Raw genomic sequence first — 13405 nt, 5'->3', positions numbered from 1 at the left:
GTGAAACCCTGGCGAATATGAATGTATTCTGACACGGTTTTCGTTACATTAAAAAATATTCTCATTGTCTAATGTAGTTTTCATTTGTATTTTTTTTTTCAAAGTATCGCGAGATTCAGCGAGATTACTGACAGCCAACATGTCGGACGAGTGGGGTGAGCATGTGTTTCTAGAACATATTTTAGACAAACTAGTGACTCACTTCTGGTTCTTATTATGGCAATCGAATAAATTATTTCTGTTTACAGACGCAGATGATTTTGAGCCTCCGAGTTTCAACGCTAAAGGTGTTGTCTCTGACAAATGGGAAGGGGAAGACGAAGACCAAGACGTCAAAGTGAGAAACGCCGATTACATCTACCATATTTCGATCCAAAACCAGCTATGCGTCACTGACTATTTGTTGTTGTAGCGAACACCATTCAAAAGAATAGTAACAGATCCTCTTTAACTTTTTCTAAGATATTTGTTTGTTAAATCTAGATGTTTTATCAAATTTTATCCACGAGTTATCAGTTTTCACGCATGCAGAGACAATATACCAAGGCTGAAGGGGTCGTTGTCGGCACAGGTACTACAGATATGTACCCCAGCTACGTTTCTATATACAGAAATGTACTCTGGCTAAAATCAGAATACAGAAAGTTACCCTAGGATGAGTCCATTACTTTCCATATTGCGCAATTGCTTATGTATACGACACGTCCTGAATGCCAAACCGCAGTAAAATTCAGCATGGGAGAACGCATTGTATATTTTTTTATCATGACATATAAAGTGTTGAAAAACTGATTAAAGTCAATTCACAAAACCCTCACATGTAAATCTTCTGATCTCATGCAGTCTTACGTTAAAGTGCCGCTTGGTCTTGTGCGGCAGTGATCAGTCTCCAACTAACCTCAAAGGTCCCCCGGTATATGGTAGCTGGTGCATGTTGGACTCATGTTTACCCTTAAAGATATGTTGCCTCAATTCCTATGATGAATGTGTTGTGAGTACCTAGAATCATTGCTTACCGTTACTATAGCAATTTAAAAATGACATCTTGTGGATTACATCACTATTCGCACAATTCTGGAATTTGAGATAGCCCAAGCATGAAAAAGAAATAAAGTACAATACCTGTCATTTATGTTAATTTAGATGGAATCATGGAAAAATGAATAGTTTGACAATAAAAAAGAATGAACTAATGATACATGTCCAAATTTCTGACTAATATACTTATTGTATTCATGATCACGACATAACATTTACAAAAAATGTTTCTAAAAAATAACTTGGACATGTACTAAAGTGAAACAGCCTGAACACTTAAAACTACAAAAGTAATTCACAGTGAACATGTGGTAAAAATTTAAAAAATAAATAATCATGATAATGTACATTGCTCTATATATTCCTTTACGAAAAACGAAATGTGACAGGCATGGACATGGGTATAAGTTACACATTTTTTTAATACTGTTTATTTTTGTCTTATGTGCTCATGCTATAGTGAATACACAGTAGAAATATCAATAGTGAACAAAATAACCTAAGAAATATTTCTGTTTCTCTCGATATTTTCACATTATTGGCACTCAATCACCGACCGCCTAACAGTGACATCATCACTTTGTGTATATGCACGCAATAACCAGAGATTAAATAGTGCACAAAATAAGATAACTTGAGGAAAACTGTCCTCATGAAAAAAGAAAGGTGCACCGTGCCACCGATTATGATATTACCCAATTTTGGGCAGATGTTAAGGACTGCCCTCCAGATCACATACATGTATTACTATAGAAACATACACATGATATAGGGAAATCATTCACTGCTTGATAAGTTTTATCATAAGATTATCATGATCATTATTAGAACTTTAACTTCATTATCAACATGATCAAATTATTTGAGCAAGGGCAGTATCATACATGGTTGACTACTGTCATTACTGTTTGATGAACTTGTGTAAACAATCTGACCACAATTTAAACAGTTCTTGCTGAGAAGCACTAAATCTAGCTCTTTATTACATTGTTTATGTAACTGATTAGGAGCTTAGTTACGTATGCCATTGTTTCCGCCATGTGCAGTAAACTTCACGACATTGACAATAAACAATATTATGATCATGAAAATAATGTCCAGATAGAAATGTGTCACTCTATTAATGCACTCAAAATTTGGCATTAATTGCATATTTCCATACATTTCATAACAGTGATTAACTTGTTTTACTTTGCAATATATCATAAGTTCTGTTGAATTGATAGCAAAACCAGAAAAGATATTTCTTTCTATCTGAAACCCTATGGTTTATGATACAGCCATGTCATTCATAAAATAAATAATGGAATCAATGCAACAAGTTTCATGACTGAGGGTATCCTTTGTTCATTGGTAGTATAGATAACATGACTGTTAGCATGGCAGTAGATATTTTGGACATTCACTTGGTTTGAGTTCATTGGAGTAGGAACTGTCATAGAGGACCTACGTGTATGAATGTGAGAGCTTGCAATCAGAAAATCTCTCCAATAAATACCTTTAAGAGGTGTGGGCAACACGGTGAACATACGAAGAAATTTAATCAATACATTGTTGCTGTAGGGTAACAAAGAGGGCTCTGATCCTGTTTTGTGGACTTGAACAGAATTGATCTTAAGTTACCTACATTTACATTTCAGGATAACTGGGAAGACAGTGAGGAGGAGAAAGAGAGAAACAAAAGTGAAGGCACAGGTAACAGAAACATGTTTACTTGTCCAAGTGTATTCTAATAAGCTAGTTAGAGAACGATACCCAGTGCTAGGTGAGTTCTTGTGAATAAAATTGGGTGGGTGTGTTCAGTCAAACCATTTTTTGCCTTAAACATTGTGTGCATAGACAGCAGTGCAAAATTAAGCAAGACAGTCAAGGGGTCCTTTTTACATGTTTCATAACTGTATTGTTAATAGTTTAAGAATTGGGTGTCCCTGTTCAAATTCTATAGCAGCATACGGAGAAGGCTGAAGGGTTCTGAGCCTAACTATGATGGACTGTTGATGGAGTTGGTTGCTAATAATTTTTCAACATGTTCCCCTCCAAGGTCCACACACTTCTGCCAGCGATGCTGGAGTTCCTGTATCCCACTGGTGTAGACATGGTAGAAGGCTTCATCCTGGTGGTGTATATCAGGTCCTCCCCAGCAGAAATGCTGTCATCATTGTTTGCATAATGCTTGCCAGACAGTTCTATTTTCAAGTTTGGGAAGAGGTGGAAATCTGATGGTGCGAGTTCTGGTGAATACAGATGATTTTCATGGAGTTCAAAGCCATGATTATGCACTGTCAAAGGCCTTCCTGATCTATGATCATCTTCTAGGCAATCTTTTCCACCTCTCCACAGTGGCAAAGGAAGGGAGGATCATCCCCTAAAGTTGACACCATGTCTGCATGGATGTCTGTTGGAGTTAGCGCTTTAGTTGGAGATTCTTCATGACAGCATGGTAGTCAATTTTGGCCATTTTCAACAACAGAAAATACCTAGTAACTTTGATCCATGCGGAAATATGCTGCCAGGTTGTTTATTTGTTTCAAATTCAACCCTTGCTTGTCGTAAGTGGCAACTAACAGGATCGGGTGGTCAGGCTCGCTGACTTGGTTGATGCATGTCATTGTATTGCAATTGCGTAGATCAGTTATAACCAGGGTATTTTGGGAAAAGGGTTTTTAATATTTACTTAAAATGTAGTTTACTAAATTAAGCTTTAGGGTAAAATATAGATGCATATGAGAGAAGTGACTGTACAGGGTGAGGGCATCACCCCCAGGGCAAATGATGATTAATTTTGCTTCTCTTAGTGATAGAGATAACTTTTCATTAGTACAATGAAATTAGTAGAATCTGGTCTTGCAATGTAAGTGCCGGAAGGGAAATGAATGGATCGAACAAAATTGTTAGTCTTGTTGTGATCAAATATTTCTGAGTACTACCGCTTGATTGGAATATCTGATTAACATGATTAAGTATCTTTTCGGCGCCTTCCAGTCTGACAGAGTATTGGGTTTTCATCTAGGGTTGTTTGAGTTGTGGGTATGTTCGGTTGACCAGTGATTTGACCATTAATTTAGGAAATTAGTTAAGTGTTTGGTTAAGAAGAACTTGATAGAAAGACTGATTGGAAGGGGAATTGGGGTTCATAGGGAAGTGAGCGTTATGACTCATTTCACATGATGTCAAAACATAATTTCGGTGGGAGGAGCTAAAATTATCATCGATAGTATTTTGTTAGTTGTCCGAGAGTGGTGCGGGGATTCGGGAGCTCACGGCTGAACAGAGAGGTTCTATCTGTAGATTGGAATTCCGGGTCAGAAAAGAAGTAGAGTTAAACGTTGATCAGAAAAACTATCAGGCTCTTCAACGCATCATCTAGGTATGTGTTGTACTTAAGACAGGCAACAAGAACTTATCTGAGGACCTTGTGTGTGTATATTTACAATAACTACCATCACCAATAAATGGACTGGAGCAAACCATCTGACTTGTGATTTTGAGAGAGCTACATCATTCCTAAAACCAAGGAGTGGTTGATAAGTACAAGTGACCAAAGGTAGAAGGGTAAAGTACCCGACACCTAAGGTTACACAATGCTAATGATGCCAATCACTGGATTGTCTGGTCCAGACTTGATTACAGACCACCATCATATAGCTTAAATATTGCTGAGTGAGGCATTAAACCACAAACAAACAAACCTGTTGTGTGTTTTCTATACGTCCTTCATAGTTAGGCTCACTTCCTACCTCAGTGTCCCCCTTTAAGTTGAACACTCAACATGGTAGATGAAATATTCAGCATTTGAGTCAGGATTACGGATCGGTACATTGATTGTTATCCATAATTTACTTAAGAGTGGCTTGGTGATGGTGTAAACAAAGTTTGCTAAAATCATAAAAAGATGTCCTATAAAAGTAGCCTCTAGCAAGATATGGTGGTGGGGTAGCCTAGTAGTAAAAGTGTTAGCTCATTATGACGAAGGCCTGGGCTCAATTCCCCAAATGGGTAAATAGTGTGAAGCCAATTTCTGGGTCCCCTGTCATGATAGTGCTGGAATATTGCTAAAAGCAGCGTAAAACCATAATTGTTCAGTCTAGCAAAATAACTGATAGTGTGAAAATCCTAGTGTATCTTGATCCTGAATTATCAACAAAAATTTATCATTTGGCATCATGTATCTATTTTGAGCAGGATTGAGACTGAGAGGGTATTTCATGTTTGATATATGTCATTCGTTTTGTCTTGTCTTTGTGGATTACAGAAGGTTCAGCTTACCAGCGGCCTAAGAAGAAATCACTTGCAGATAGAATAGCCGAGAAGGAAGCTAAACGTGTGCAGCAGTTGGAGGAGGAGAAGGTTTGTTTCATGTCATGAAACTGTCATTTCCACAGTACTCAGTTTCTTGTCTTGAGCGTTGAGAGTGACCTCCCTTAGTTGTTGTGGTTGCAAGCTCCCTCCCAGCACTTGACACCTTTGTTACACTCCCAACAGAGAGCTGTGAAATTGGGCTATTGCTGTGAGGGGCTTGTTTACAGTTGATACACTGGGACGGGCTACCTCATAGAGGGATGTAGGAGAGGTAACAGTTTCTAGAAGGCTGGCTATGCATAGATAAGAGCGAGACAAGGGAAATTCATTAACATCACAGATCGCACTGCTTACCAGACAAGACAAATGGTTGACCTGACTGATCATGGTTTGAGATATTGTGATGATAATCCTTAATTTGTCTGCACCATACCCATACTTATTGGTTTTATTTAATCTCCATGACGTGCATCACTTTAAACTTTCCTCCCACATTTATATGGCATGCAGTGATTTACATAATATGCTCTTCAAAGTGTTCAATTCAGGTTTACAATCCAACTTACTCATATCTTATGTCAAGGTAGGTTTCATCCTCCTATTCGTCTGACTAAATATATTTTTAGATAACTATGTGTATGAATATATTTTGATGATTTCAGGCACGAAATAGAGAACCAACTGCTGAAGAAAAACTGAATGAAAAAATCCGATTAAGGAAGGTTCAAGAAGCAGCTGATTTAAAAAATGCGCAAGAAATATTTGGTAAAGCTTGATCCTTTAGTATCAAGAATATATTATATGGTGCTAAGTTGTAAGAATAAAATGCATGCGAGTTCGAGAAGGTATCAGGTTTCGGGAGGCATCAGTTTCTAGAAGGCTGGCTGTACCTATATAGGAATGAGCAAGCACGATTCTAGATATCTTTCTATGACCTGACTTGTGACTTTACCCTATTGTATTACCTCTTGTGATTGTAAATGTGAAGATACAGGTTATTATTGGTTTTCGGCAACCCACGTTTGCTGTAAAAGGCGACTTTGCTTGTTGTAAGAGGCGACTAACGAGATCGGGTGGTCAGGCTCACTGACTTGATTGGTGCATGTCATTGTATCCTAGTTGCATGGATCAATGCTCATGATGTCAATCATTAGATTGTCTGATCCAGATTATTTACAGACTGCCGTCTAACAGCTGGAATATTGCTGAAAGCGGCATTAAACAACAAACAAACAATAAAGTCAATCCTTTGTGTTGCAATTTGTCAATTATTAAATGGTCTTGTGTACCGATATCTGGGCTGACCTTTGCATCTCAACTAAGAAATCACCTCGTAACACCTTTGATGTTTGATAATGCTTGTACATAATTTATTGTGTTTATTCATTAGGTGTCAAGAATGCTAAATCAATAGAGTCCATGTATCCAGAAACAGAAGAAGAATTTAAGCTGTTTAAAGATGCATTAAAAACAAAAATTACAGAATTTGAGGTGAGTGTCTGTAAAGTATTTGAGATCTCTGGTTTGTTCTTCAGGAAGTTGCCTTATCAGAAGTATTAATCATGTTTATTTTCTTTCTTTGTGTTGAATATGTAAGTCGGCAGGCATTTAAAAAAAACATAGTGCTTTTCCAATTTAACTTTTCATTTTTTTAAAGGGTCAGTGGACTAACTAGTTTAAATGAAACCTGTAACATTCAGCATAGAGTAGTTGTGATACCGTCATCAGCGCAATGTGTTAACTCAGTGTTTGACAAAGCCAGAGGTGTAAGGGAATCTATCTGGGGGTGGGTATTACCATGATTATTGAGACATTGTTGTGATACTCCATGTACACTGTTCTTAGACACCTGACCGATGAACATTTATTTGGGTGCTCATTTCATTGGTTATATTTAGTTTAATGAAACTGGACAGATGCATACCGCATCAATTGTCCGTCGTTCATCATATGCATCTTCCCAGAAATCATTTTAACAATGAAGCTGAAAGCTAAACTTCATATGGACATTTGTCCTTCATTTGAAATTTGCGCTTTGACCATGTTCCTAAATTCTCTCAAAATGCATTTCCTTGCACAATATATATCAGCTCAGAAACCACTGGACCACTGAAGTTGAAACGTTTGTTCCCTCCAATGATAACACCTGAATTTGTTCAAGAGGTTCAAATCAGAATTTCAGCATGGCCACCACAGCAGCCGTATTACAGAAAATGTTTATGGGCATTAACTTTATTCACATTTTCAAACGATCAGATTTTTAGTGTTAGCTGGAAGTCCTCATTATTTATGAAGAAAATACATGAATATAAATTCTGACAGCAACTTGTTAACAGCTGTTGACTATATAGCCAGGTGAGCTATAATGCTGTGGCTCTATTGTAATGATCAAAGTCAGTAATGATAAAGACTTATAATGTTTATGGTTTGATATGACACTATGAAATAATGATTGTTATCATTCTTACAAAGAAATCTCCAAAGAAGTAATATTTTATATTCACTATTCATTTCTTGTCTTTTCAGGCCAGCAGAATGTATCCTGGTTTTATAGAAAATTTGTTCCAAGAATTAGCAATTGGGTGTAAGTACACACAGTATTAGGGATTATACTTAATTACATTTGATACAGTGAACATAACAGTGAACCCAAACTACAGATATACAGGGTTTGACGCAGTTGGTGTGGAACATTGATGAAAGGGGGGCACGGGTGGCCCAGTCATCTAAGGCGTCACGATTCGCTGTGCAGTTGCGTCCCTTGGGCATGCCAGAAACCTATGATTGTGGGTTCGAATCCCGGTTCGCCCCGATTATGTTTCTAGGTTTGTCGGCACCATGCCCGTGCTCTTGGGTTTCACCGAAGTGGTAAATGTCTGAGACCTGCATCACTTCGGGCTTTCCTCCCACGTTTAGCTGACACACCGTGATATAACTGAAATACTGTTAAAAGCGGCGTTAAACCAAACTCACTCAATCACTCAACATTGAGGAAAGTCTAAAAGGACTGGTTATCTTACATGAACCACTAGTCCGAAATGTGAGGTAGACAGTTGGATAGAACTGTTTGTGTCTACCACTAGATATCACTACCACAATACCCACACAGGGATTCTGGGTGAGACTAGGTCCCATGCATTCTATGCAGGTTGTAAGAGGCGACCAAATGCAATGGTGGTTAGACGTGTTGATTATGTGTCTTCGTACCCCAACAGTTTGGATCGTTGCTCATAATCACTGGATTGTCTAGTCCCGGCTTGATTATTTACAGGCTGACGTCCAATATAGCTGGAATATTGTTGAGTGCAGTGTTAGACATGAAACAAACAACTCGAAGTACCAGTTAAGCTCTGCAGTTCACTCACATTGTTTTGACAAATGAATTGTCGGGCTACAAGGGTAAAATGGTACATAAGCTTCCTCGGTGAAATCTGGTTTTACCTCATACACTCAACAGAAAAAGAATATGACAAGTTTGAAATCATCACAATAAACAGATAATATGAAACCAATGTTGTCACTGGTGCATCAGTTGATGAAGGTCCTCCATTGCTTTCTTTCCAGTACAGCCAGAAGACTTGAAGAAAGTAGGAACGGCACTCACTGGTATTTACCATGAAAAAGAAAAACAACGGAAGGTATGTGACCAGCGAGTGACTTGTGTTGCCTCTTGGCTCTGTCGACATTGATCAATGGCTAAACGTAGTGCTTGGGTAGACCTCAGGTCCAATTGCTTTGCATGTCTTTGTTGTCAGAAAAAACAATACTGATTGCAATTATACAGAAGAAACACTCCCCCCTGTTGTACATTCTTATGACAGGGAGCAATATTCAAACTTTTGCTGCAATATGTGTAAAATGAAATCCAGATCATAGTGCCTTTGGGATTTTGAAAATACATTATTGTTTTCTTCACTAAACTGAAGGTACCCATTGGCAATGACCCAAAAGTGGGGTAAAAGTAGCCAAATTCCATTTCGGAATTGCACCAGACCGGGGGTTATGTCATCTCCTGGTGACTTGTTCCTGTCCGAACCTGATGATCATCCTTCAAATCACATGGGCCCTCATTAAGATTCTTGGTGTGTCACTACTATAACGGTACTTATGGGTTTCATCAAAGTCATAGATGTGGCTTTTGTCTTCAGTGGTCATGGGGGGATAAAACTGAAATACTGCTCACATCCTAATGGGATGATCCCGTGAAGATCCGGGGTAGAATAAGTCTTCAGCAACCCATGCTGCTGGAAAAGGTGAATATACTTGTCGTAAGAGGCGACCAAATGCAATGGTGGTTAGACGTGTTGATTATGTGTCTTCGTGATCGGGTGGTCAGGCTCACTGACTTGGTTGATGCATGTCATCATATCCCAATTGCGCAGATCGATGCTCATGATATCAATCACTGGATTGTCTGGTCCAGACTTGATTTTTACAGACCATCATCATAAAGCTGAAATATTGCTGAGTGCTGCGTTAAACAAACAAACAAACAAACAAATAAACAACCAACCAAACTAATGGGATGTCATCGTGCCCCACCTGCATGGAATGTTGGGAGTTGGTTTGTCTGGCTGTTAGGACTATGTGTTACATGTGTCAGTATGGGCAAGCTGAATGGTCTGGTACATCTTGAGACCAGTGAAATATGTTTGTGTTACCATGGTTACAGTTAGATATACATTTTGCCTGCTTTCATATCCTCAGTACAGAGTTAAGTGTGAACTAGGTCTATTATGATGTGACAAGCAACACCTCATTACTAAACTAGAAACTGTGATGTCCAGACCGGACATAGATGTGTTCATACCAGACTGTGATAGGCCACTTGTAGGACCAGATTTTTTTTACAAATAATGATGAAGCTTTGCTGTTGTAAGAAGCTCATTATCCCCCTCCATGAAGTGGAAGAGGGATATAGGAATGGGTGCTGTCCTTCCGTCCGTCACGTTTCGTTCCGGAGCAGAACTCAAACACCATATCTTAACCAAACTTGGAACATAGACAGGTCTACTGGTGAACTGGTGCCTTTTGATAGTTTGGGACTTTTTAAAAATTTATTTTTCGAGTTTCCATTGCAACAACTTTGACTTAGACTGAGAATGGCAGTAGTGCTCCTTTCCCTAGAGATCTTGAAAACCATACAATATTTCTTGCCTTGCACACAACCTAACATGTTATATTGGCAGGGGATATGAGTATTTCATACTTGATGTTAATAAAACATTGCACAAAGAGATCTTCATATTACGATGTCCCTTTTTCAGGAAGCTGAAAGGAAGAAAAAGAAGAAGCAGAAAGCCATAGTGAAAGTGGAGAGGAAAGGTGATCTAGACTTGATAGGAGGTGTTGGGGAGTATGACTATGACGACGGAGAAGATTTTATGTAGTGCTTGCTACAGATATTGTGGATCTGTACATATGGACAAGGTGTTGCTGAAACGTACAAGCATCGTGCCTCCTGGACAGTTGTCCCAGCCTCATCGGTGTGCCAGACTTCCAAAGTAATGAAACCTTATGTCTTGTATTCAAGAGCAGGGCTAGAAGTCATCAGTACAGATTCTGTTGCTTTTGTTCTCACTATTTTCATATCTAAACATACATGCTCGCATGCTTGTTCATTGTCTTGGAATCTTGGAAACATGAGAATAAGCCTACCACGTGGTATGTCCACGGGATTACAGGGGATAATTCTTTGATAGCTGTGGCCATTTGGACCTAAACTTTCTATTGGACTGTATCTTTTTACAGTATAAATTGGGCACCCTATGTAGCAATTCAAAATTTATTCCTCTTTCAGGGCTTGGTAAAAGTTCATAAATTTTTTCCAAACGACATGATCAGTATCATCTTTAGCAGTTAACAGTGATCACAGGCCAGATTTTGGTCTCGAGAATTTTTCCCGTTTCAGATCGTTATTTGTTTTTTTCTCAACAGCATTTGATTGTTCAAAGAATGTATGATCATACCCTGTGTTCCTGTGAAGATACTTTGACATGCTTTAGTATACATTTATATGCATGAGGGATCGCATTTCAAATTTCATATTCACATGATTAAGACATATTTTAATAAAACAAAATACAAAAACTGATTGCATTTCATGTGAGATATTTTGTTGTAATAGGAATTGTGTAATCCACATGACCAACACACATTGTGGCGGACTGAGGTGGAACCTTGACCCATGTACATGTCAATTTGAACATATGTAAATTACCTTGTTACAAGATTGGCTTACTGCCGCAATGGGGAGGACACAATCGGCGTGTGGAAGTGATTTCTCTGTCATTTAAAAAATGTATCTGCATGAAATTAATGGAAACTTCTTTCTATGGTCAAATACATACAGCAGGGTTTTTTCACCTTTTCTGGAATTTGGGTTTATCAGTGGTGTCAGCTTTTGATTGTTCACAGAAGAAAATGAATGACATTGTTCGTGCAATGTTCTATCATGCTCTGTTGGCCCACCAGTCTCCACTGGCATAATACATCAGAACACATTTCTGGCTGCTTAAACACCTGCTTGATTATCCTTCTGTTGAGTGAATTTTAACGTGGATTTTGTCAACCAATGTCAACTTAGTGCTAAATTTTTAATTACTCTCTGATGAACAATTAAAATTGACCTTATAAATATTTATGATGTAAATAAAGTCTTTTGGTAGAAACTATGAGTGTTGTTTGTATTGCCTTACATGTCGTCCATTTTGAAAAATATCAATCTCAACAACATCTGAAAGACAAGAATATTATCACGAAAAATTGCAAGAGGACATTTAGTAATTGTTACAGTATTCATGAGAGTTGGGACTGCATAAAGAGTCAGCCCAGACCACCTCCGTGGATAGAGCATCTACCAGGACCACCCTCCGTGGACAGAGTATCTGCCCGGACCACCTCTGGAAAGAGCATTTGCCTGGACCACCTCTGTAGATAGAGCATCTGTCCTGACTACCTGCAGACATATCTGTGAAAAGTGGGTGCAACATGTTTGGGACGATTGAAATATCTTGTCAGGGATGATTGCACAATACTGTTGACACAATTGATGGGTGACGAGGCCACTCACAAGGATTGTACTCATGGTTTTCACCAAAGTTGTAAACTCCTACCTGCTTCTAATCCCATGGATGCCCCCGCACATCCAGCCATGATGTAACTGAAATATGCAGTGTTTACCCAAACTCACCACTCAAGCTACTGTCACAGCTTCCATATTCAGAACACTAGCTGTATTGATAGTCTATCAAGATAACAGGGTTATGAAATGTATACAATATATTACTATAGTTAATCTGTCATGCCAGGACGGGATAAAATAGGAAAGAATCATCTGCTTTTAACTTATGTTCAGAAATATACCACTCAAAATATCTCCAAGTATTGCAAGCTAATTTAACATATACATATAGCACTTGCCAAGTTATAAACTGCATATCTTTCATTTGGATCACAACATGGGTGTGGTCGAAGCTTACAAGTTCAATCAAACCCAGTCAGGAATATTGCTGCAATCCCCCTCACAGGCGGCTATGTAGAGATAGACCTGTTGCCATGGTGAAATGATATGCCCATGGGATTCCCAGCTTGTCAATAAAACTTACAAAAATGGATCAGTGGCGAGGAAAATCACTCGGTCACTGGTTTGTCTGGTCTAGATTATCTACAGGCCACCATGATATAGTTGGAATATTGGTGACTCTAGTGCTAAAGGATCGTCATAATAAGTGGCAAAAAAACATGTTTCTTCCCCAGACAATTGACGAAATAAGTAGTGGTATGTCTTCAGTTGTTTTGCATGCAACATTTAGCTGGAAATGCAATGTTTAGTTTCAGAGTGATGATGCATCACCCAACCAAGCTGCGCAGGGAAAACGACCGGTCTTTTAAGGAGTTGTCCATCATTCGGTGTACTACTCTTCATGAGAAGGGCGGTCGGGTAGCCTAGTGGTTAAAGCGTTCACTCGTCACGCTGAAGACCCGGGTTCGATTCCCGACATGGGTACAATGTGTGAATGTCCCCCGCCATGATATTGCTGGAATATTGCTAAAAGCGGCGTAAAAC

The 13405-nt window shown here is 38.7% G+C and overlaps 1 protein-coding gene across 1 annotated transcript; it reads left to right on the top strand.

Moving 5' to 3' along the window:
* Positions 1–79: 79 nt before the first annotated feature.
* Positions 80–12011, top strand: LOC124134213 (eukaryotic translation initiation factor 3 subunit J-B-like). Its single transcript, XM_046498929.2, has 9 exons — positions 80–155; positions 249–337; positions 2679–2733; positions 5291–5385; positions 6000–6102; positions 6728–6828; positions 7864–7921; positions 8902–8975; positions 10605–12011. Exons 1-9 carry the CDS (start codon positions 140–142, stop codon positions 10725–10727), a joined length of 714 nt encoding a protein of 237 aa, XP_046354885.1. The 5' UTR covers positions 80–139; the 3' UTR covers positions 10728–12011.
* The last annotated feature ends 1394 nt before the right edge of the window (positions 12012–13405 follow it).

The sequence above is a fragment of the Haliotis rufescens genome, unplaced genomic scaffold (genome assembly GCF_023055435.1).
Source record: "Haliotis rufescens isolate VD_foot unplaced genomic scaffold, xgHalRufe1.0.p SCAF_1, whole genome shotgun sequence".
Taxonomy (NCBI): Eukaryota; Metazoa; Mollusca; class Gastropoda; order Lepetellida; family Haliotidae; genus Haliotis; species Haliotis rufescens.
The sequence above is the reverse complement of the archived record's forward strand: the minus strand, read 5'-3'. Positions and strand labels throughout refer to the sequence as shown.